The sequence below is a fragment of the Melanerpes formicivorus genome, unplaced genomic scaffold, assembly GCF_026170545.1.
Source record: "Melanerpes formicivorus ecotype bairdi unplaced genomic scaffold, bMelFor1.0.p_v2 SCAF_17, whole genome shotgun sequence".
Taxonomy (NCBI): Eukaryota; Metazoa; Chordata; class Aves; order Piciformes; family Picidae; genus Melanerpes; species Melanerpes formicivorus.
In genome coordinates, this window is record NW_027142369.1 from 7,801,505 (window position 1) to 7,828,220 (window position 26,716).

General features: G+C 43.2%; 1 protein-coding gene across 5 annotated transcripts in view; it reads right to left on the bottom strand.

The window, feature by feature from the left end:
• Positions 1–24,452, bottom strand: part of SYNE3 (spectrin repeat containing nuclear envelope family member 3) — a 70,541-nt gene extending 46,089 nt beyond the window's left edge. For 2 of the 5 annotated variants that reach the window (XM_068148854.1, XM_068148853.1), the window contains exon 1: positions 12,630–12,845. In XM_068148854.1, coding sequence (XP_068004955.1) covers positions 12,630–12,684 — 55 coding nt within the window. In that variant the 5' untranslated portion in view covers positions 12,685–12,845. Of the gene's footprint in view, positions 1–12,629; positions 12,846–23,730; positions 24,024–24,238; positions 24,330–24,353 lie in introns of those variants that run through there. The other 3 variants (XM_068148858.1, XM_068148856.1, XM_068148857.1) reach the window with 3 other exon arrangements.
• Between the last annotated feature and the right edge of the window lie 2,264 nt (positions 24,453–26,716).

Consider the following 26,716-nt stretch of genomic DNA (forward strand, 5'->3'; position numbering starts at 1 on the left):
ATATACCAGGAACCAAAAGAAGGTGGAGAACTGTGGGAGGCTCCATTACAGTAAACAGACTTAATTCAAAGCTTTCAAATGAGATTAATCTGGTGTTTGCAGTGTATTCCAGATTTGCCACACTAATCACAAACACTTTCTGTTTCTTTCCAGACCACAGTCAGTACAAAATTCTCCCTATGTCTGTCCAGGCTCACGTACTGAGCACCTGACACCAGGCTGGCAGAGCATTTCAGAATATGCTTCTCTTAGAGGTATATAAACCCATTAAAATTAACTTGTTCTGCTGAGACCATGGAGAGTTTATCTGAATTCACATGCAGTGAGTCTCAGATACACTGGCCAGTGACTGACAAGACAAACCACTCACGAGCCGTCACATGTGAATATCAACACTGATGGATTTCTTCTTTTCCCACCTCTTTTATTCCATACCAGGCTTTAAGCTTTTAGTTTTTCTCTCCTACCCACTTACTGCCCCTTCCAAATGAGCAGGAAGGTATGATGGTTGGTTATTCTGTTGATGTGGGCTTGGTATCTTCTCTGCTCAGAACATAAGCTCTCTGCTTCTCTGATGGCCTCCTTTGTGCCTGTATAATAAAGGAGAGCCATCCTATGCTCATCCTTAAGTTTTGTACAACAGTGCCTGACTAACAATGATGAATCATAATAAGGACCTCTGTAGGTCAGCTCTGCTGAAGTGAACAAAAAGACAGCCATAGACATTAAATGGTTTTGGATCACATCCTACAGCTACTGCCAGCTAAGCAGTCAGTGTCTCTTGTAAATTAGTATTTTTCCTCTTTGTTATTCATCACTATTTTTTGTAGGGCAAAGTTTAAGGCTTAATTACTGAACCCAAGTTTGTTGCATAGAATTCAGATCCATGAAATAATTCATGTGGAAGAAAGTGCCTGGTGTGAGAGGCAGACCATGGTTCTTGGCAAAGCTGGGCAAGTGGTGGTTTGCAACTTTAACTCTCAGCAGCTTTGTCTTTACAAGGGAGAGTCATCCTTCTTCAGCCCACTGGCAGAAAGCTTCCCACCATCCTGACAATGTTCCTGTTCATGAGACAAAAGGATTCATGAAATATTAGCTGCTCTCCCCTGCAGCTCCCAGTGCATTTTCTCCCACATCAGACCAGAGGAAACAAGATGTTGGTGCGAACAACACTGATGTCTGGTAACATAAATAGTCAAAATTGCTGTTTCTCAGCCTTCAGCAGACTTTACGCTTAACAGCTCACAGAACAGCAGCTGCTATACTACCCACAGAGATTTCTGGAGCAAAGGATGGGTCAGGCTCCACACAAAGACAAGACAAGCTGCATCTTCACAGAAGAAGGAATTCCTCTCTAAGTCAAAGATGTCAGACAGGGTACAATCAAAAGCTGTAACTCTCCGAGCTAGAGGGCACTTTTTAAAAGTGTGGCCCCACCTTAAGAGATTAAAGAATAGAACAGGATGCACTGGATTTGGCGAGGGTGGTGTGGTACAGGGCAGCTACTCCCTCTCTATAATATAAAAAAAAAAAAGACAGGATATATAATTAGAGTTAAGATCATTGACTTGCATCACAAGAGTCCTAAGGATGAAGAATCCAGCTAAAGCAGTGATATTATTCTCAGCAGATTGCTAGACATCTGTGTCCTTCTCCAACTATGACTGGTCCAGAACTGATGTTGCTGAACTATAATAATTGAAGTTTCATAAAAGGGTACACATCTCTTTGCAGCTGACTGAACTCATTTTCACATTAACATTCCTTATTATATCTAGCAGTATTAGAGGGACTCTCCCCTAAAAATTTCCTTGTTACATACCTTTCTGCATACATACATGCATACATTTCTAGGCAAACCTTTTCTGAGTGCCTAAGTGCAAGCTGTGGCACACTGCAGTTACGCTATTGTGAAACAAAAGCTCACAATGTCTTTGCTGGATGCACTCTAATGAGGAGTGGAATTCATTTCCTAGGAGAGGTTTCTATTACTGGCAACATCCTTATCATATTTAAAACTGGCTTCAGGACTCCAATCGTGAAGTAGCCAAGGTAGAACATCATGGTATGCCTGTCACATTTCTAGCAAAAAACAGAGGGCAATCACATGTGGTTAAAGCAGCACTGGAAAACCTACTGTCCTTTAACTTGAGGAAACCTCACTCCTGCTCTGCTCGATACCATAAAATTCAGTTATTAAAGAAAACTGAGACTTTAATTTGAAGCTTTTAGAGAGCAAACATCCTTTATTCCAGCTGGGAGACACAAAAGGAGATCTCTGCCAATTCTGTCTGCATCGTTATTTCTGGCACCATGCTCTTATACCCTTGTTATATACATGGTTATCAATTTCAGGGCTGTTGCCCACCAGCCCATACGCTCTGAGCTTCCTTGTGTCTTGCACAAAGTTCACCTCCCACCCACGGAACCAGCTCCCACCAACCCCTGACAGCGCAGCTCCAGGTCCTTCTCCCTCTGCCCCTCCCCTGCCTAATAACTCAAGCCCACCAAAACAAGCCTGAAGTAAAACTCCCTCAAACCACATACACAAAACACCTGCAAAACTACACCACTTTATAACAACTTCTATGGTTTAATGCAGCACCCTCACATTGCCCTCCTTGAAGCATAAGGATTCTCTGTCCAAAACCCAGATACACAGAACCCCATCCCACACACAGCCATTCCATGTAAGCAGCTGATGCAGGAAGCCACAAAATGTTATTCAGTATTAAAATCACTAGTTTGCAAAGGAAGTGAACTACTGCTACTCCAAATGCCTGCATAATGTTATTGGCTGACTTTGACCAAGGAATTCCTACACCTTGCACCATAACAATGCTTACATTTCACACAGACTGACCCAGTGTGCAGAGAGATTTCATGGTAGTTTTGACCTGCAATACCTGACAGAATTGTGCGGCGTCTCAAGACATAACTGTGTCCTGGTGTCCCTCCTTACTCCATGCCAGGCAGCCAGACCATGTCTGAAGCAAGCAGCTACAGTGTTCAGAGTCTTTTCTGAACCCTTCCTAAGCATTAAAGGCAAGAATTGATATCTGCAAAGAAAGTATGTTTTCTGATTTATCATCTGCTTGGGAGGAAGAACAGCTGTTGGCTATCTGAAAATTGGCAGTATTAGTAATTTCTTTGCAAACACTTCTGAAGCTGGAATAAATGATTATTGAGTAAATGTTAATGGATCAATAATATTTACTCCATTTCTGCTGCACCATTGGGACTAAACGATTGAGCATCCTGGACATGAAACATGGCTCTGATCAGCACAAGAAACACAAAGGAGACATAGCAGCTCCTGGCACTGATGTGAGCTGTTCAGCCATGCAAAGCCAGCGTTCACACACCAACCTGCAACAGCAGCAGACCAGTAGGGCTACCTGTATCATGGTGCAACAGTCCTTGTCCCAGGCCACAGGCTCTGTTGGTAGGACCTGCTGTGCCAGCAAAAGCCTCCCCTTAATCACAGGTATAATCAGATGAGAAATTGGCGCAAAATGTTTTTATCATAGTCATTTTCAAATGCAAAAGCTGTTCAAAGCAGCTTTTCATTTTAATGTCACCTGTATTGGTGTATTAATTCATACAGTGGAAGGCTTATTTATATTGCAGAAAGTGTTTAGCATCTCTATACATGTTACGGAATGAGTATAGTAACTATGCAAAAGAGATTCTGGTATAGATAGTAAGATGCTGAGCAAACCCAATTTTTATTTGTTCTAATACTATAACACAGTTACTTAGTAGAGGTAAGGAAGATTGATATTTCAGGGTGCTGAACGTAACTGATCCTGGACAGCTCCAGCACCACATCCAGATGTTATAGAAGCACATTTCAGCAATAGGAAAATGCAAGACACAGAACCAGACACTAGTCTTCCTGCCTTCTCTGAGTCATCTTCTATGTCACCTAAAATACAGGTTGGCAGTATTTGGGTAAGTACACATTTCAGTGCCACAAGAGTGTATGATGCCTCAGCCCTTGCTCAGCTTCTCTGCCAGATCCACTGCATACCTGATGCAAAATCAGGGCTTGTACTGGGCCACCTGTGGCTTTGTTACCATACATGCTATATCTGTACCTTTGAAAGTGGGGAAAAATGAACTCCTGTGGCAACACACACCTTTCTTAAGTCAGCATCACTCCTCCATTTCTCATCCAAGCACAAAACCATTTAGCAAGGAAGTCAGAAGCCTGTAATGCACCTTCATTTCCCAAACTCCCTAAGGAAAAAAGGCACTTATGAGGGCACTATGGGCACATGCACTATTTTCCTAACTTGCCCAATAGGCCACAAGATAAATGTCCCAACATGAATTAATGAGGTAATAAAATCTTAGCATGAACTTAAAGACTATCTAGTCCCAAATGCCCTGCCATAGACCAGGTTGTTCAAAGCCCTATCCAGCTTGGCCTTGAACACTTCCACAGATGGGGCATCCACAGCTTCTCTGAGTAACCTATTCCATTGCAAGTCACTGCAGGCAAAGCTGCCCTTGAGCTCCACATTCCCCACCAGCCGTTCCTTGTTGGTTAGAATAATGAGATCCAGCACAGCACCTCTCTTCATTTGGTCTTCTGTCACTTGGAGAAGGAAGTTACCATCAACATATTCCAGAAACTTCTTGGATTGCTTGCCCCCTGCTGTGCTGTCCCTCCAACAGATATCAAAGAAGTTGAAGACCCCATGAAGACCAGAGCTTATGAGCATGAAGCTGCTCCTATCTGTCTATGGAAGGCCTCATCTAATTAGGTCTTGCTAGCTGGGTAGCCAGTAGTAAACCCTCACGGTAATGTCACCTGTCTATTTAACCTTGACCCATATGCTCTTGGTTAGCTCCTCATCCATCCAAAGCAACAGCAATCTGGGTTTTGCTTATAAAATCTGCTTTGCTCCTGTTTTGAATACAAAAATCGCCTCAGATATGCACCATATGTGTTGGCCTGAAAAGAGAGAGGCAGCCTTGTACCAACTGTGGTCTCGGAGATGTCCTACTGAAAGAGCGAATAATTTAATTAGATGACTGCTCTGCACTACAGCTCTTGAAGACTATATGGCAGCAGTGCCATTGAGGGATGCAGAGATTCCAGGTTTCTGTGGCAGATCCTGACACAGTGAAAGGCACAGGTCATCCTCTATGTGAATGACCTAGAACTCTAAGTGAAATTTCTCTGAGTGCTTCATCCTTCAGTACAGCTACTTTAGTATTCTTTCTAGCTCTCACTAGGGTACTACAAGATTTACTTATTTAAGATTTACAATACACTACTGAGATATTTTAAAGTTATTTTGCAAGTGCAGTGTCTTTTTGTTAGGATTATTCTATTACTTTGCAATGTTTCCAAACATACTGTTTTATCTCTGCCAAGTCACGCTATTTTTTTGAATATAAACCCCACAGACTTCTTAAAAGATTTCTCACAACCACTCCCATTTTACACATTCTTTTAAACCCTACATTTATACAACACAGACTTTCAAATGGTTTCAATATGTCCTGAATTCCTATATGCATATACCACTTGACTAGTTTCCAAAAGTTAGTTCTTACAAAAATAAAAGTACTAAAAAATGTTCCAGGAAATCACACCACCATTGAGTAGACCATTTTCCAATTATTTAAATATTTCAAACTTTTCATAACCCTTTCCATTTGGTTTTGGGACTGAATGAAAAAAAGATTAAAAAAAAAAAACACCAAAGAAACACTTCACTGGACTGTGTCAAATTTTATACAAATGTATGAGTGGAGAAGCAATTTTGGTTCTGGAAATTGTATCCGGGATAGTTTAATAACTTTTCAGCTTCCCTGGATAATGTAAAAAGAACTCTGAGAAGGAGCAGAGCTGGAAGCTCTGACATGTCTGCTTCAGGCTGGAGTGGAAGGTCAGTAAGTGGCACAGATCTCAGACAGGCAAAGCACTTACCATTGTCTTTCCAAACCTGAATATTTTCAGTCTACTCCAGGAAGAAGTACGTTGAATCACATTGCTAGTGGATGCTTCACCAGCTCAGGGACTGAGAGCCTCCAGGGTAGCCACACTTGCAAAGGGCTGAGTTAAACTGCCTGAGTAGGAACAGAAGCCCGCAAGGTCTCAAACAAAAGAGGTGTAGTTATTTCCAGTATAATCTTTTAGACATCCAAAACGTTAATTGTCTCACCGTGGCCATTTTCCAACACAGCCTTTTCCTGTGTTATTTACAGTGAATGTTTATGACAGTCAGTGATTGTTTGCCCTAATTAATGAGGTAGAAAATAGATAGTTTTTTGGAATTAACAGATCCATACCCTACTGTTATAAAGCAGCTCCTTTAACCAAAGAATGCTAAAATGATGAGTACATACAGCACTCATGTGTAGCATAACCATTTCCTTTCCCTTATAAAACAATTCACAGGAATGAGAGACATTCTGCCACAACATGATCATACCTGAAAATTTTCTATCTATTTTACATATAGAACTGAAAGCCAGAGACATACTCTGCACAAACTCAAGAAAAAACACCCTGATTTTTTCCTATCATTCATTTAAAAACTGATTCCAGGCTTTGGTAAGAGCCAATATATATGGAGTATCCTTTGGCTTTCTCAGACTGCTGTGGGAAAAAGAAATACAGGTCTAAAAAGTAATTTCCAAAAAAAAGATTGACATTTTAAAATAGTTCTGTATCTGAATGGAATCCTCATATGCAAGTAAGGCAGAGATGCATCCTGGGGCTATCCTTCCTTTTAGTGTCAAGGATGACAATAGTGGCTCTGACCACAATGTTTTCAATCTTTTTATTTCAATCTTCAAGCCATTTGGAAGTTAAAAGTACAGGTGAGGACTCTTAATTACAGATCTCTCTCACTTCATATACGCTTCTGTCACTTTACAAGACAAGATGATTTATCATGATTTAATAAAGTAAAATGCAAGTCAAGGTTGGATGGAGCTTTGAGCAATTGGGTCTAGAATTTTTTTTTTACCACCAAGGAGACAGAGTATTATGCACATGTCTGGTTTAGATTTTGATCTTCTATCCCCACATTGAGGTGTTAACTGATCTTTAAAGCATTTATTCACCAGGTCCCCCTGGAGAGTAAGGCTATCTCCCTATCCTCTTTATAGATAACATCTCAGGTTCAAAGGCACTTGGTTTTTTGCCTCTGGGCAATAAGGAAATACTTGAAAGGACAAGAACAAAACAGGTAATTCAGTTAATAAACACTGCAGAGAGTGATTTTCATCCTTTCTTACTACATACCACTTCAAGTGGCACTACAGAAATGCAGATCTCTGTTTAGTGACTTCAAACTTAAAGACAAGAAGCTTCCTTTTCCTAGATACCATTCACAGACTTTAGTCTGGGAAAACACAGGTTAAACATTCTGCTCTACAAATTCAGCAGTGACTCTTCAGATCCAGGGTATCTGCTTCAGAAATTGCCTCTGCAAGGTACCTGAGGGCTAACCAGTAATCTTACATCTTGCCAGCTGCTAAAGTAGGCTAGGTTTCAGCTTTGCTCAGCTCCCAAAGAGTTTTGCCATCAGTCAGCCAACAAAAAAAAAACAAAAAGCACTGCAAGCGAACAGCATTAATCTCATAGTCTCTGGAGGCTAGAATTTATGTATATAATTATCTCCCACTTGTCCTCCACAGACTGCATGATCCCTCAGTACTGCATGCCAGTCACAAAACTGATAGATTGGCTAATAAATCTCTGTGGCATCTGCCTCTTGGCTAGAGATAGGTGAACATCTCAGAGTGAATAATCTATCTGATAATTCCTCTTTTACTGGTCATACATTGGATATGGGCAATCTCATATTGTCTATATATGGTATGGAAAATCTAATTTTCTCAAAGCTGTGGTTATTTCTAACTATTTGCCAAATACATTCAGTAAATTAGTTTTGCTTCATAGACTATTCCCAAGTAACACTTTCTTATGATTCTTAATACCATAGCTGTGCTCTTAATTTTGGTTTAGCATCACAACTCTGTAAGAAATCATCTGCCTTCCCTGGCTAGCTGGCAGTGGCTCTTCTTGTGTGTGTTCAGTTTCTCACATGGTAGCTCCTGAGGGTGATTTTCATAACCACTGTTAAGCCATGTATGAAGAGCCTGCTCTCACAGCACCCTGCGGTGACCAGAAGTACTCTACAGGTGAAAGGATAATACCTCTCTCCCAAAGAGATTACAGACACATTGTAGAGGGTTTAGCCGTGGTAGCAAGGTGTCAGTGTTTACTCAGGGAAACGGAATGGTGGATGGAAGAGGCAGAGAAATAGAATAACCTTTATTAGAATAAACCAAACCAGGTTGGAAGAGACCTTCAAGATCATCGCATCCAACCCATCAACCAATCCAACCCACCCAAACAGCTAACCCATGGCACCAAGCACCCCATCAAGTCTCCTTCTGAACACCTTCAATGACGGCGACTCCACCACCTCCCCGGGCAACCCATTCCATAGCGCAGTCACTCTTTCTGTATAGAACTTCTTCCTAACATCCAACCTGAACCTCCCCTGGCACAGCCTGAGACTATGTCCTCTTGTTCTGGTACTGGGTGCCTGGGAGAAGAGACCATCATCCGCCTGTCTACAACCTCCCTTCAGGTAGTTGTAGAGAGTGATAAGGTCACCCCTGAGTCTCCTCTTCTCCAGGCTGAGCAACCCCAGCTCCCTCAGCCTCTCCTCATAGGGCTTGTGTTCCAAACCCCTCACCAACTTTGTTGCTCTTCTCTGGACTCGTTCCAGCAAGTCAACATCCTTCCTAAACTGAGGGGCCCAGAACTGGACACAGTACTCGAGGTGTGGCCTAACCAGTGCAGTGTACAGGGGCAGAATGACCTCCCTGCTCCTGCTGGCCACACTGTTCCTGATGCAGGCCAGGATGCCATTGGCCCTCTTGGCTGCCTGGGCACACTGCAGGCTCATGTTCAGCCTACCATCGACCAGTACCCCCAGGTCCCTCTCTGCCTGGCTGCTCTCCAGCCACTCTGACCCCAGCCTGTAGCACTGCATGGGGTTGTTGTGGCCAATGTGCAGAACCCGGCACTTGGATGTGTTAAATCTCATGCTGTTGGACTCTGCCCATCTGTCCAGCCTGTCAAGGTCCCTCTGCAGAGCCTCTCTACCCTCCAGCAGATCAACTCTTGCCCCCAGCTTGGTGTCATCAGCAAATTTACTGATGATGGACTCAATGCCCTCATCCAGATCATCAATAAAGATGTTAAAGAGCACAGGGCCCAGCACTGATCCTTGGGGCACACCACTAGTGCCTGGCTGCCAGCTGGATGTGGCACCATTCACCACCACTCTCTGGGCTCGGCCCTCCAGCCAGTTCCTAACCCATCGCAGTGTGCTCCCGTCCAAGCCATAGGCTGACAGCTTGGCCAGCAGTTTGCTATGGGGGATGGTGTCAAAGGCCTTGCTGAGGTCCAGGTAGACTACATCCACAGGCCTCCCCACATCCACCAGGCGGGTCACCTGATCATAGAAGGATATCAGGTTGGTCAGGCAGGACCTGCCCTTCCTAAATCCATGCTGGATTTCCTATATTCTGGGCAAACTGTGGTGGTTCCACCACACTTGTCCTCCACCCACTTCTTGAAGACAGCAATACTCAGAAAGAGATCCTGAAGCCCTGCTAGACCATGTGGCCTCATTATGAGGTCTGCAAACACCCTGGGACTACAAAGTGTCGCACACCAAGAGAGAGGATTCATTGCACTGACCCTTGGGAACACCTTGAACTAGACACCCTGTGATTCCCTGGGGAGTCAGTCAGAGAGAGGGGCACTTCCAAGCAAGGACCCATGCCAGAGGTGGGACAACTTGCCTTCCACAGGAAACCTATGACCTATTATAATCTTATTTAACCATCAGCCTCTGTGTCTATGTGAGCAACTGTGTGCAACCTGGGAACAGTAAGCTAGTAAATCTTCTAAAACAAGTATTTACTGGAAATACCTGTTAAAAATAAAGCCACCTCCAAGTAATTCACAAGTATTCTCCAAGGGCACAGTATCGTTTGTCCCTGTTAGAAAAACAGCTGAAGGGCTAACTCCCTAAAAGGCAAGATTTCTCAGATACATCTTTCAAAATGTTATTGCTAGGAGGATGCTAAGGAGGTATTTATATAGTGAAAGTGAGATTCGTTGGAAGCAAAGAAAAAGTAGTCAGCAAGTAGAACAACACTACTTTTAAATATCAAAGTTGTTGATGAAAATATGAGTTACTTTCATGAGATCAAAGCATATGATTGTGGAAAATATATCAGATTTTAATTTGTGGGGAATAGGAAGATCTGTTTATAGAAAAATTACCACTGTAAGAGCCAAGTGCTTCAAATGTTGTCAAAAACATGTAGCAGCCTAACTACAGCTAAACCTCAATAGGCAGCACTCTGGACATAATTTAAACGAGTATTTGCATTAAGCTGATAATGCCAGGCTTGACACTGCAATCCAGTAGTGGTTTGTGTTCAGACAAATCCATGGGTGAACAAGGCCTGCCTGTCCCCAAACAAACTGGCACTGCCAGCAACTTCAGCCTGAAGCTCAGAAACAAAGTAGACCCCTGCAAAATGGTGGATATAAATTAGAGTGGATGAGAATGTTTGTGGAATTTACTAAAACTGGCTGCTTTCTCATGACTCATTTTTGCCTGAACTATTGCAGTTTCCATGACTTTGTCATCCTCCCACTCTGCATGCTTGCCAGGCACTGTGGGTTAAAGAGCAAGATTGCATCTCTGCTTTCAGTTGCAAAGGCCCCTTCTAGCAGCTGCTGGAGCAAGAGTAGCTTTCAGTTCTGTAAAGAGACCAACATCACCACAACTCCAGCACTCTCACAGCCCAGGATTTCACAACAGGGATGATTTTGCTTCTGAAATGAAGCAGCACCACCTTTTTAGTAGTCTTTCTAACCTGACTGAAGCCTAAAATCCTATAGTTTATAAACCTAAAGGGGATTTGAGCTTACTCCAACTCCAAACAAAACTAAAATAAAGGGTAACATGGCAGCAGGACACAGCAGTAAGCCACATTTTCAGCAGGCCACCCTCTGGTGAGGAGGACCAGGGAGTTATTTAAAGCTGTGATCACAGATAATTACTGTCCTGAGCAGTAAGAGTAAAGCCCATGCTTATTCTTCTCACTCTTACATCATCCACTTTTAATTACCTTTAGAAATAGGATACTCCAAGAAACCAAAGCACTTTTTTTTCCCCCTCATCCTGTGAACATCTGAAAAGATCATGCAGTTCAGCTCTATTTAGACTCCAAAGGGACCTTCTTAAAAGCTCTGAAAATCCAGCCTGACTATTACAGGATGTATCTCTGGGGCTGCCTGCTGTCAGAGAGCTAACAGAGATACACATATAGCAACAGAGGGTTTTATCAGCTGAGGCATATTTGACAAACATCTCTTAAAGAGGTCTCTTAGCACTAATGATTTCCTAACACTTGAGAGAAGAAAAAGGTGTAAAGATCTAGATTCTTATAATTCAATATTATTCTTCTTCAAGGAGTAATATACATCATGACACAAACTTAACTTTGATCTGAAAGAATAATCTTTCCTCAGTAGTCTTCAAAGCCATCTTTTAAAGAAACCATAAACACTTGCCATATGTTTAAAAGCACTTCACATTACTGGAATTTTACCCTGCTACTTCCCCTTTGAAATCGTAGATCATGGTTCAGCAGGTACCTTGCTAAAGATTGATTCAGAAAACTGGAGAAACAGGTTATCTTCGTGGAGGAAAATGCATCTGAGACTGTGATAGAGAACCACTGCTAAACCTTAACACAGCAGATCCTCCAATGACCACGTTTGGGCTCAATGAGCACAACATAAGTGACACTGTTTGTGCAAACTCTACTCCCTACTATTAAAAATAATAGTCAGTTGCATTAATCTCTTTAATTTATTGCATACACCCCAGTCATGTTTCAGCAGCCACATACTGAACCTGAAACCCTTCTCGTTTAACAACCTTCAGGGAAAGGATCTCAGTAGTCCCAATTTAATGAGCATTTGGGGGCTGTAAAAAGCTGCTACACTCAAAGCATAATACCAACACTCCCAACACTCTATTACCTTCACTGTCTGCCCTTATCTCTAACTCTTGTGGCGAGAACCATAAGAAGCAAAAATATCCCTACTTCTTCCCTGCCTTACATGAAGAAGTTCCCCATTCTGGCCTCCTACTCACAAAACAGTTTATTGTGCCTTATTTCGTTTCACATGGTCCTTGCCGTTGTGTCCTCCCGCCCTCTCCCCCAGTACCCTGCCACACTGACACAATGCAGAAGGTAAGACATGGGCTTTCTCTGCAGACAAGCATGTGCATGGACTGGTCTTTGTGCCTGTCACCAGCCAGGTGCTGCCAGAGCCCTTGGTCATTCAGGCCACTCATTTCTATATCCTTTTCATTATAATTCAAATGCTTGAAATTTCAAGGAAGCTAATAACTTTGACACTTGCTGTCTCTCTGGTAAATTTAATGGAAAGCATGAAAAGAGTTTAAAACTTATTGGAAGCCAAAAGATACAGATAAGCTCCATCACACTTCACTATGAAATAAAAGAAACAAACTTTGCAAAAGCCTTACCAAAATCCTGGGAATTCTGGAAAAAAGGGCAGGTAAAAGTCTGTGGCAATTTCATCAAATTTCCCTGATGGGTTTCCAACACAGCAAGCACAACGCGGCCTGGCCTCTGCTGAGCGTTATGAGAACAGCTCTGTATGGCTGCAGCATGAGCAAGCGTGGCCTGAAGAGAAACTGGTGGCTTCCTCCTTACTCACATTGAGGGCAGCACAGGATTTCCTCTATGCCTTCTCCCGCACGATAGGAGTGAAAGAGGAGATGGCAATCTAAACACCTATCAGCCCAGAAAAGAAAAAAATGAAATAGAGAAATAAACCCACCATGACATGCTGCCACTGCTTGAAAGGTAGCTAAGATTTAAATAGCAGTAATCCCCAGAAACTATCTTGCTCAGGTCATCAACTAACAAGCTGGTTAATTCCTGTAAGGATTAATGCTTGCAATTATTATGCCTGGCAGATGTTTGCTGAGCAGGAATTAGTCCAGAATATGCAGCATGAAAACTAGCAAGAAGTAAAGGTGCAGACAGGTACATGTCAGAGCTAAGATTTTTAGAAACTGTTAGGAAAATTATAACGTTAATCTTTCTGCCCACTTTATCTTCTGCTTCTTTTTTATTCTGTTTCTATCAGGAGATTCCCTCCACAGTCTGACACGCTAATCTAGAGTCTGCTCTCAATTAACAACCATGCAACACAAGAAAGAGGTAAGGACTGAAACTACTAGCACTGAGGAGGCACAGGACATGTGGCTGTTACCAACTATACACAGCAGCTTCTGAAACCCAGTAAGAAGTGGTCACTCTGAATAGCTAGCCTAGAAAGCAAAGGAGAAGCTACCCTGGTGAGTACAGACTCAACCTGGAAGCAGTAATGCTAGCATCAAACTAACAGCCAGAAAACTAATATTCCACATAGAATTTTCAGTAATTTTCTGATACTTTCAGAACCTATTTTAAATATATAAATCCTAGATGACCACTTGAGCATAATTCCCTTTACACCAAATTTGAGTCTGCATTTTTCCATTTTTTAAAAAGGAAATTGCACCTTCGGAAAAATATTCTGAATATTCCTGCAACATCTGACCTGCCATTCCCTTATTTCCCATACAAAGAACACTATTTCAGTTTTAGTAGGGCATGGAACAATGTTTTTCCCCACTCTTCAGGCCATCTATCATCTCTGTTGTGGTAGTGGAAAGCACTTGAATGGCGCCTTCCTTAGCCTGACATCTCTATGTTCAAATATGGATTAAATTACATCAGTAATAAAACCAGTTGGATAATCTTAGATTACCTGATAGTCTGTAGACACTACAAAGGAAACATATTTCTGCAAACTCAATGCAGCCCATGGAGTTAAATGACTACACCGCCCCATGACTTACCTACTGTACTTAAGTGATATCTGGACAGACTTGTTTCACTGCCCACTAATCGTCTGCATCTTTGAACAGACAATGATGTACCAGACCACTAGCTGTTTAAGAGACTAAAGTTGTCACTCCAGGAGGCTTACAAGGGTTAATTATAAAGCACTGTATGAGCTCTGACAAAGAGATATGAAATCCTTCTGATAAGCAAAGCTGCAGCATAAAAATTTTTTTCTTCCAAGAAGACTATTACAACTGTGTTATCCTACACAGTTGAGTAAACTCATGGTAGAGCGCTGGTGGCATCCCCAGTTCAACGAAGTTACTGCTGAAGCAGAAGAAAAGCAGTAGAATACAGATGCAGACAGAAGAAACACACATGAGCAATGAGGCAGTATTAGTCAGCATGAAAAGCCATAGGAAGAGCAAGCAGCTGCCTAACCATGGTCAAATTTCCACAGGCGTTGCAACAAAAGAGTTTTAAGGAGGAATCTGAGAGATGTTCATAATGTGGAAGGATTGCATGTAAGGAAAAGACTGTGAAAAAAAGGCATGAAAGTGCTCAGGTGAAATGTTAGTGGGGGCTGGTGTCATAGACTTGCCAGAGTTGGAAGCTGCTCTCAATAATAGGAGAAATGCAGCTTGGTGATACATGGGAATCAAAATTTCCATCTTCTGGAAATGATCTTATTTCCAACTATATTTTAAGTATGAATTAGAAAAACATTGCTATAAAGGTACAGCCCATCCAATTGCTGCTTTCCAAAGAATCTGGTTTAGAATTGCTGTGAATTTCCAGAAAAGGAATGCTCACAAAAAGCATCCTGGTTGTCTTAAGTACTGGGCCTGGAGGTACTGGCAGAGGTGGCACAGATTGGCATCAAGTTCTTGGTTTCTCTTTCTGGTACAGTTTCACTCTGTGAAAAGAATGCATCACTATGTAGAACCTAATCATTAAACACAGCCTAATAATTCAGTTGTCCCACCTGCAAGCTGAGCATCTGAAAGATCAAGCTAAGGTAGTCATAATGTTCTGTCCCATTCAAGAAGGAAAAAAAAAAAAAAAAAAGATCACTTTAGCAGTTAGCATTAAAACAAACAAACCAACCCAAAAACCCAACCCACACACAAAGCCAAACCCTGAAAATTGTCAGATCTGATTTGAGCAAGCCTAGAAGAACCAAGATGCAAGTTAGCTGCTGGTATAGTTGATTAACTGGGGGGGGAGGGGGAATCTGTTTGCAAATCTCCAAACTAAGGTGTGACCTGCCAATAGCAATAACCAAAAAGCATGGCACAAATACCAGAGTGATAGCTGACGTGGGAAGGGCACACTATAGAAAACAATTATACATGGAGCACCAAAGCAGCGTGCTAACATCCAAATAAATTCCTTGGCACTGACTAACTACAACTATTCAACACTAACCAGGCTTTAGAAAACCAAACCAACCAAACAAGAAGGCTGTGACATTTCATGCACTGGGGTTAAACATGCTCAGGTGATTATTTGCTATTTTTTTGGTAAACACCTTCAGCTCTTTCATCAGACAGCAAAAGCTACCTGACTGCAGACCAGAATGAGAATACCAGCCCTTGTCCATCATTATGTATTCTCACAATACACAATAGTTACACAAGCAAACAGCTGAGGGGAGAAATAAAAGTAATGTTGAAGGCAAGAGTACCTCTAGGGATGCTGGTAGCCTCATCTCAAGTACACCCTAACTAACTTCCATCAGGTGGCTGTGCTATACAAGTATCATGTACAAGGGATGCCTCTAAGGGAGCATCTGAAGAAAGACTATATTGAAAATGTATAGAAAGTGTTCCTACATGTCTTCCACAGCAGTGGAGGAGGTAGGTGATGTTGCAGACAAAACAGGAAAGTGAGCAATGAGATCCAGGCTGATGAGGGGCTAGCCATACTGTGGACAGCTGGAAGTAGCACAGTTGTGACTGCCTCACACAGCATAGGGTGCAGGCAGCTGCCAGGGAATGCCAGGGATAAGCTGCAGTTCCCTTACTTCCTTGCAGTAACTTTCTCTTTACCACCATTCTCTTTCTTCCTTCTTGTCTCCCTAATTATTAATTCTACATTTGGCCATGTGGTTCCCTCAAGGGCAAGGAAAAATCATTTTAGAAATCTCCACAACAGAGCCATTTTTCTGACAAGGATCTTTAGTTCTGAACCAAGAGCTTGGTGCCAAAGGCATCACCTTCTAGCTGAAGTATTTCAGAGGACAAGCAGTCTTACTTGGGGTTGTATTTGAGAAAATCTGAGTAAGATACTTTCAGTGTAGAATTAGTGTATTTACAAAAATCAAGTAGTAACAAGGGAACAAGGACAGGGGTTAACGTTCTGCAAGACAAGAATTTAAAGCTTGTATACGAAAACAAAACCAAAAATACAACCACAAACCAAAACAGAGATACTGGAAATTTTTTTTTTTGGATTGAAGAGATTTGCAGTAGATTGGTATCATATACTAGCAGCATACAGCCACTGATAGAATAGCTAATGGAGTCAGCAGATATATAGCCTGAGAATACAAGAGAAAATTCCAAGCTTTGGTGAAGCCAAGGGAAATACTGTCACAGAGCCAAGATTTCTACCCTGACTTAAAAGACAAGGCAACAAAAAAATTCTTCCTTGGATGCTCTCTTTATCTGGAGATCTAAATTAAACCAAGCACCTCTCTGATGTTTACTGAGCTAGCCTTATTAGCTACGTACACAAAGGCTGTGATTAATCTGCTGCTGCTATAGACCAATTCTGCTAACTTACATAAAAAACATCACCTACATTTCTCAACCACTGTCATCTGCTATTCATACAACCACTACCACATTCTCAGAGAAACTCAAGAGCACTCATGCAAAGAGACTTTTGCATTAGAAAAAAAAATAAAAATCAGTCATCTAAGTTACAGGAAAGGCACCACCTGGGGAAGAACCGACAGCCCCAAGACTGGTTTCTTTTGTTTACTCACAGAATCTTTAAGGCAGGAGTCAATTTCCTCATATGACCCTGCCTTTCTACCTAACAGCAAAAGACAGGCATAGACCTGTTGGAGCTAGTCCAGAGAAGGGTCACAAAGATAATCAGAGAGCTGGAGCATCTCCCCTGTGAAGACAGGCTGAGAAAGTTTGGGTTGTTCAGCCTGGAGAAGGCCCTGGGCATACCTCGCTACTGCCCTCCAGTACCGAAAGCTGGAAAGGGACTTTTTACAAGGGCACCTATTGGCAGGACAGGGGGTAATGGCTTTAAACAAATGAGCATAGATTTACATTTGATGTAAGGAGTAAGTTCTTCACTGTGAGGGTGGTAAAGCATTGGAACAGGTTGCCCAGAGAAGGTGTGGATGCCCCATCTATAGAAGTGTTTGAGGCCAAGCTGGATGAGGTTTTAAGCAACCTGGTCTAGTGGAAGGTGTCCCTGCCCATGGCAGGGGATTTGGGACTAGATGGTTTTTAAGGTCCCTTCCAACCCAAACCATGCTATGAAAACACAGTGGGTACACCAGTGAGTCTCCACTTCCCACCTTCAGCTTCTCTGAACTTCAAGCTGTACCAAAGACATGGTTCAAAGCCTGGATAAAGACCAGCTGTTACACCTCTTAAACTACTCCTCAGTCGGTGGCAACATGCTTTTCTGCTAGGATTGCTTCATTATAATGGCAGGAAAACAAAACACAAGCACAGTGCTTTAAATCACTTCTATGTAAGATAGAAAGAAACCACAAATAAGAGTAACCTCTACACTTTCTTCACAGCTTTGTTTTTTAATTGATGTTGTATCAGTTCAGTTGAATGAGTAGTTGAGTCAGTGTGTAAGATAACCTCGGAGAGTAAAAGTTCCAGTCCTGTTGGTTGTTAAATAAATCCAAGAATTCAGATTCACTTCGAGTGGTTTACTCTCACCCATGACAACCTCCAACCTAGTACCTACAACACAGTCGCTGCAAACATTGGATGTACCCTATGAGATGAAATGTTAGTGTTCCTGTTTTACAGATGGACACATTGATGCTTTCAGCAGCATCTAGCTTTCAAACATAGCCTTCAACAGATAGTGCCAGACTCAACAACAAAGCAAGCACCCAACATCACTGATCCCATTTTAAATTGCTGTACATGCTCCTTCAACATCATTGAGTAAACCTGTAACAGAGAACACAGCTCTTCTGAGTCAATACAGTGCATGAAAAGACCATGTGCCCAACAAATATGCACTCAATTTGTATGTTGTTTGGGAGTCATGGATTAAGGCCTTAATGACTATGTTGTTTACTCAGCAAAGCTATGCAAACAGTTTCAGAAGAATTCATGAGAAGTCTGGTTATACAAACCTGTCTGGATGAAAACAGTACTTATGGATACTCTCATTCTTGAAAACCAAATCTTTTCAAGAAGCCTTGAAGAACTCCATCAAAGATAACAACTTCCTAAATATTCTGTTACTTATACCAAAAGGCACAACACTGAAGGAGGTTACAAGGTGCTGTTACTCTCCAACAGCAAGAGAAATGTGGCTGGGAAAAGCAGCCTGCAAATTGGTCTACCAGTCAAGCCTCTGTCACTGTTCCTGACTTGTAATGAATTCCTGCATTATCAGGTAAAACACCACAGTATCATTGTGTCTCACTTTGCTCATCTGTCCAACAGATACAGTAATATCCACCTGCCCTAAAGGAACTCAAAGGTTTTTACAGGTTTGTCTGCTCCTCTACTGAAGCCAATAGTGTTTTTCTATAATCCCACTGTATTAACCATTTCTCTTATCCTGCTGTATTTGGCATTGATACAGCCTCACCTTTAGCACTGTGTGCAGTTCTGAGCTCCACAATTTAAGAAGGATGTGAAGGTCCTTGAATGAGTCCAGAAGAGGCCAACAAAGCTGGTGACAGGAATGTGCTATGCTGGAAGGAATGCCCTGTAAGGAGTGGCTGAGAACTCTGGGTTTGTCTAGTGTGGTGAAAAGGAGGCTGAGGGGCAACCTCAACTCTCTATAGCTTCCTGAGAAGGGAAAGTGGAGGGGGAGGTGCTAAGCTCCTCTCCCTGGGATCCTGTTGTCACAGGACATGTAGGAATGGTTCAAACCTGTACTGAGCAGGTTTACACTGGACATTAAGAAAACATTTCTTTACCAAGAGGGTGGTCAAACACAGGAACAGGTTTATTAGACAGGTGGTCAATGTCCCAAACCTAATAGTAAATGCTAATGGTGCACAATACCCTTAACAACATGCTTTAACTTTTGGTCGGCCTTGTGGTGGTCAGGAAGTTGGACTAGATGATGATTGCAGGTTCCTTCCAACTGAAATATTCTATTCTTATATTATCACCTTCAACTGCAAGAGGAACAGCACATAGCCCTACGCAAGTAATTTCTAGAATTCCCTGGTGACAGACACTGTGCCTACTAAGTGAAACAGTAAGACCCCCCCCCTCAAACTATCCCACATGGGCCTCTCATTCATGTTGTCCTTCCAAGTACTGTTAAATTTCTCAAAAAGCTTCCTGCACAATACAACTGTAAAAATTATGTGACTTTTTAATACCACTAAACAAACACTAATCAAGAACCAAACAAGTAAGCAAGAGGTTGATATCTGAATTCCAAGTGTATTACAGTCTCGTGGTTCTCCTTAGTTTTTGCCATTGCCTTCAAATTTTTCTATTATATTACTTCATGAATCCATTCAGTAAGATCCCAAGGCTGAGGGTGCCACTTAATCCTCAGCCTGCTACAGTAAAAGCAGAAACTCCCTTGAAAACATTTGACGTCTTCATGTCTTCTGTTTAATTGTTGTGTACCAACAAAGACATGACAAGTCAGTTCTGTCAACGGGAAACAGAGTCTGTGATCTTTAAAATCAGTACATTTTTCCTTGGAACACAATTTAACTGTGTGCACTGATAGTCAGAGACACAAAAGGTTGCTTATTAACCCGATGCAGTGCCAATGAGAATGCTTTTCTCTATCATAACTATCATCTTTATCTCAGTGTTGAGGTGAGGCCACTTTAGATAGCTCAACACACAGGCCTCACAACTCTGTGACTCATTTTTTTCTATTACAGGCAATACTACCTTGTGATTCAATTCACTAGCAATTCAAGGATGTAGCATGATAAGCAACAGATCATGCTACTTGGAGTCTACAAAGCAGCAAATCCAACAGCAATGTCTTACACACAGCATGTTTACTGCTTGTCTTGCCTTCATCCAGTTGCCAAAGCCAGAATGCTGCAAGGACCAGTCAGGCTCTTCTCTGTGATGCCCAATAACAGGACAAGGGGCAATGGGTGGAAGATGAGACATAGGAAGTTCCATGTAAACATGAGGAAAAAATTTTTCACGGTGAAGGTGATGGAACAGGCTGCCCAGAGGGAGTCTCCCTCTCTGAAGATATTCAATACCCATCTGGATGCCTTCCTATGTGATCTGGTATAGGTGATCCTACTCTGGCAGGGGGGTTGGACTAGATGATCTTCAAGGTCCCTTCCAGCCCCTAACATTCTGTGATTGTGACCATGAAGCAAGCCAGGAAGACAAGGACTGACCTGAAGCTCCGGTTCTAGAGAAGGGCATGTACAAAGAGATCCTCACAAAAAGATCTCCACTTTAAGTTAAAAAGATGATATTTCCTTAAAACTCTCATTGGTATGCCCTAAACAAGAACTAACAAGAAGAGTGTTTTTTCAGATAAAGGAACAAAGTTATATTTAAAGCATCAACAACACTGCAGCTAGCCATGGAAGAACTGTTAAAAGAATAATTGTATAAAAATTGTACCATACTAAATGCAGATGCCAACATCAGCTACAGGCAATGAAAGTAACATTTCAGACCAAAACTTCAACACAATTCAAGGATGTGTACGTCAGGTCCTATCACTAATCGGTATCAGAATGAGTTTCGAAGCTTAAACACTGAGTTTTCAGTTTTATTTGTGCTATTTCAGAATACTTTTTACTTAATATTTACTAAAGGTAAAAATCTTACCATTCAGTTGTTTGCAGAACAGACCCACATGATTAAAAAAGTCTCTGAACACCTGAGACATTACTGGCCATCAGCAAGCAGTAACTTAAGAGAGATTTACCTTGAAGAATACAATTATTACACTGCCTACACTCCAAAGACAGTGGGGAGCTTTTGAGTCAGACCCAAAGAAATACGTAGGAACCTCGTATTTATTCCTGTTGATCTCAGGTGCCTGAATAGCTTTGTCTTCAAATTACTGTGCCAAGTCAAAAGCTCCCTTGGCAGTTATATCCTCTGCTACCATCTCTGGAAGTCAGGAGCTTTTCCTGTTACCATGTGGCCTCTTCTTTTCACACACCTGAACTGCCAGGATTCACACTTAGCCCACAAACCTTAAGTCAACACATACAATATAGTACCTAGAAAGAGACCCTTTCTAAGGACATCGTCACACACCTGCATATATTGCAGAACAAAACCTCATCTACAGTTGAAAGGTATTAACAGTTAAAATTAAATCAAACCAAAACTAATTACCTCAGAGTTGTTCTCCTTATGCAGCACTTGGTTGAAAGTGGAAAACAGAAATACTATATGAGGGACAAATACCAAGATGCATATGAGCACACATATTAAGGGATAGTATAAACCTTGCTCCCAAAAGAAGCTATGCTAAAAGATGAAGGCCAGTTATCTTTTTGAAGTTGCAATCCAGATGCTAGCTTTGGAGCATCCCCTCAGGTTGTTCTTCAAAGTCATGTGGATGCAGGTACAGCCACGTCCTGAGGCTGAGCATTCACAAGGCACAAATCCTTTAAGGAGAGGCTGAGGGAGCTGGGGTTGCTTAGCCTGGAGAAGAGGAGGCTCAGAGGAAACCTTATTGCTGTCTGCAACTACCTGAAGGGAGGTTGTAGCCAGGTGGGCGTTGGTCTGTCCTCCCAGGCAACCGGCACCAGAACAAGAGGACACAATCTTAAGCTGCGCCAGGGGAGGTTTAGGCTGGATGTTAGGAAGAAGTTCTTCACAGAAAGAGTGATTGGCTATTGGAATAGGCTGCCCAGGGAGGTGGTGGAGTCACCATCACTGGAGGTGGTTAGGAAGAGTCTTGATGAGGTGCTTAGTGCCACAGTTTAGTTGATTAGATAGGGTTGGATGACAGGTTGGACTCAATGATCTCAACGGTCTCTTCCAACCTGCTTAATTTTATTCTACTCTATTCTACACAGAGGTCTTCAGCGTGACTTGGGAACCACAGACAACTAGAGGGGTTTAAAAAGAAAAGGAAAACTAGACACTCTTTTCAATGAGGTCAGTGCATGAAGATCACACAGAGAAGGACACATCAGGTGTAGTAAAAGTCTTGACCAGGATAGGATGGAAAGTAGTAAAATACAGGGCTGAAGGAAAGGACTGGAACTATCAGAAGAAGGAATACAAGAAGAGAGGCAGGCATCACAGTACCACACCCTGAATAATAGCTAATTCTGTCTTCCTTGGGAATTTGAGAGGACTCCCAATCTGGTGATTCATGAAGAACAGCACTGGGTGTAGGGGAAAACTGTTTTTGTGGAGAGCCCACCAGCTTTGTCAGACTTCACTTCCTGACAGCTAGTTTGTAGGGAACAATGCCTCATGACTCACCAAAAGATGTTTGCTTCTCAACCCACCACAAAGTCGCCCTGGGACTGACTGTGGCAAGTTACACTTCCTCGAGATCCAACTGGCTCACACACTTGGCAACCACAGAAGCAGTGCCAAGCTGATGTGCATTTCAAAAACCCACAGATGTGATTAATTTTTAGAAAAAGAAGGAAAACACTCAAAGGCAACCTATCAGCTTTTAAAGTTTTGTTGCATTTTAAAAATTCTTTCCCCAGGAAACAACTGCTGTGTACAAAGATTTTCAAAGAGCAACCAGCATGCCAAGGGCTTAAAAGTAATATCCAAATGTAGTAGCTAGAAGCTGGTAAGAGTACCACTGCAATAGTCCTTTCCCATAACTTTTTACTATAAGCCATGCTTATATTTGAGGCAAAGAAGCCAGGCATCTTGCTCTGGTGAACTTGCAGAGAAAGCACTGTCTTGCAACTGTCATTTTCACAATTAATCATCATATAAATCTATATGATTTGAGTCTGTTAACCTATTTGAATAGACCTATTTCTAGGAGTAAAATCTTCCTGGACAAAGACCTAAATTCATGCAGGTCAAACCAATATGGATTTGGGAATAAAAGAGATGGCAGGAACAAGCATAGGAGAAATCAAGACGTTACTACACACTGAGTGAGGGTGTTTACATACAGAAGTCACACAGAATTTAAAAACGAGGGTAGCAGCTCTTATCGTGGAAAAAGTGGGAGACCCTCTAAGAGTTCAGGAAGAAAAATACAGACAAGGTCAGGCCTGCTTATGGGGAATCACAACCAAGATAGGATATAGTTAATAGATTTGAAGGGGAGAGAAATAGGGAAGGAGACCAGAAATAAGGAGCTTGCAAACTGCAGTAGGGTCCTGGCAGTGAAAAAATTTGACAGTAACGCTGAGCTACCGGCTTGGGCAAGAGCCTGACACCTGGGAAGAAGTTGCAGAACGCACCAGAACGCTTCCACCAGGCCGGTACTCATTCACAGATGCGGTTTTAAAAAGGAGTTTAAATAAAACGTTTTACCCATTTTGCTTATATCGTTTAGGGAGGTTTGCAGGGAGCTCTCTCACACACTACCCTGGGAAGATACCTTGGCCAGGATAAGCCCTGCCTCCGCTCCGGCTCCGCGGCTTCGCTGTATCCGTCGCAACCGTTACACCGTGAAGCGGCACCACAAACGTGCTCGGCGGGAGAAGACACTGGGGCGGACAGCTGGGGAACGAGCCATGGCGCAGCGGCTGCCAGGCAGGCGGCGGTCGGACCGAGCTGGGACCGAGCGGCCGCCCCCTTGGCGACGTTTCACCCCGCCTCACCGATCCCGGAGGCAGAGGGGCGCGGGCCGGGGCTAGGGGGCAGCGCCCTGCAACAGGAGGCGGATCTGGGCGCCGGGCGGGCTGTCAGTGAGCCTAGCCTCCCCTTACACTGCACCGCCCTCGCTCCCCTGCGGGACGGGACAGAACGAGCCACCGCAGTCCTAGACAGTCGCTTCACTGTTACTCCTTCAGCTGCCCCACAGTTCCCCAAGTACCAGCAACAAGCCCTAACAGCGCTCCGGGCGGCGCCGAAGGCTCCTTCCCGCGGGTTGGCGTCCCACTCACCGCCGCAGCACCCGTCGCCGCTTCCCTCGTCGGCAGCCCAAGGGGCTGCGGTGCCTCTTCCCCCTCTTCCTCTTCCCCGCCCCCCCAGCCCTCACCCTGCACTGCGGCAGCTTACTCGGGCGGTCATTCACCCCCAGCGGGGCCGCCCGGCACCGACCCCGCCGCTCCAGGGACTGCGCGGGACGGCGCGGAGGACCCACCCTCGCTGCCTCGGCGCGGCCCGGCCCGGCCCGGCGGTTGGCGTTATGTAACCCGGATTGCGGCCGGCGCCGGCGTCCCGTCCCGCCCTGCGAGGAGCCGCCGCGAGAGAAGCCTCTGCGCGGGCACTGCCCGGCAGGCCCCGTCCCAGTCTGGAGCCGGGATCAGGCTGGCTTGGGCCGGCGGGGTAGCCCTATGCACTGGCCTTGCGCGGCGGCGGCCCTGGCCACAGGCACCAGGTGAGCACCGGCACTCTGCTATTTTTAGCAGAGTAAATGCTCGAGAAGATGAAAAGCTGAGTTTGCCACAGTATCACGTTCTGGGGAAGCTGGACCTGTGAGAGTCGCCAAACACCAGGAATTGGGAGACAAACCACAGACGGTCTCTAGATGTTCTAGTAGCCCCTGCGATCCATGCCAAATCGTGGGCGGGCAAGTTTCTTAGTGGTTCTTTTGAATGCCCAGAGAGAAATAAGGCGGCCTGCATTTCAGCGGTTTTCTGTAAATGAAACAGCGCCAGCCCATCGCAGTTAATACAAACACGAATCAACGTGGCTGTATGGGGTGTCATAACTGACGTTTTGAAAACAAACAACAAAACCAAAACCCAGACACGAACTTAAGGAAACAAACCCCGTTTCCGCTATAATCTAACTCAGGTGATTCCTCTCTAACCTATCCAAGCAAAAGCCTAGAACGTATGCCGAGGTTATTCTGGAAAACACAGGAACAAAAGGAGCAGCAGTGCTGGTGTGTCGACAACCATGATACCGGTTTTATAGCCCAATGAGAGAAGCCTGTCATGAACATCTTGTGTGTGCTCCATTTGGGCACCTGAAAGTTATAATCACATGAAAGCCAGTGTGCTGAGCTACAAGGAGGGAAGAGGAAAAGACCTTCATATTTGAACAATAATATAAACAAACTAAATGAGCACGTGAAGAAGTTTGTCAGTATTTTGTAAGGCACAAACTGGTACGCTCTGGCAGAGGTTATATTGCTGCCCTCTGCTGCTGGGAACTTGAGTGGTTCATTTGCTAATGAACAGAAAAACAGGTAATTTGCGATAAAGATCTCTGACCACATGTAACAGTACTGCTGCCATGAGCCTCGAGATACATAGCTCAGAATAGATGAGAGGGTGAGCTCTTGAAGTCTTCGAGAGGCAGAGGACAACAGCTCCCCACTCTCTAAAGCCAGGTGAGGTAGACTTGTCCCTAATAAAGTTCTTTGCCTAATGTGTAAAGACCAACCAACTTGTTTTATTTAAGTTTTGTGCAGAAAAGGGCGATAATTTGCAAGGCTAGCACAACTAGTTACAGCTAAACAGTGTATTTATACTACCTGGGATACATAAACACTCCTATTTGATAACCACGGGATGACTCTTTCTTTGACTCAGTTTAGAAGTACATTGTATTTTGAATGTACTGTGCATGTTTGGCAAAGTAGGGTTCTTTACTTGACAATGAGTAACTTATATTCTGGAAGTGTGATATGATAATGAGGAAAGTTCACCTAAGCACACCATAAGAACGGCTCAAGTTGTATCTCTGGGCACATGATCAAGGGGACCTCCTTGTTCCTTTCTTCAAGGTCCATTTGTTTCCTTTTCCTGTTTCCTCACTTTGCTGCCTTCTGCAGAGCACTTCTGTCTGTTATCTCTTCCCAAAGCCTGGTCTTATAGAATGTGTATTTTATTTTAATCTTTCATCAGGTTGGCCCACATCAAGAGTGTTACCTGGCTGCCATCAGCCATGGGAGCCTTCACAGGCTCATTTTTTCCCCATAGCTAGGTATTCAAATGTGATCTGCCACTTATAAGGCATCACAACCTTAACTGGAACAGCTCTGTATTTAAATTGCTCCTGGACCATGACAAATCACCATCCTTCATCAGCAGTGGAAAACATAAAAGTATACTTTTATAGCTGGTTCTGACCTTAGGCATATAGTGGCACAATTTGGGATAAGTATCACCTTTTAAGCTGTCACTGTGAGGAAAACGGAGTGCTGTAATCTCCCTCTATTTGTAGACAAGCCTATCATCTAACCTGGACCATCTAATTTATTCACTAGTATAGTTTTGACAAACTACTTGGAGTAAAGTGATTACCAATGTGTAAAACTGAATCTATGCCTGTGCAACTGCTCTCGTATCACAGTAATTCATAACTTTTTATCTCATAATGACCTTTGGAAGTGTGAGGAACTCAGTTCAGCCCAAAGGGTTGAACTCTAAAGGAATGTGTCTGGAACAGGTAGATCATAGAGAACATAC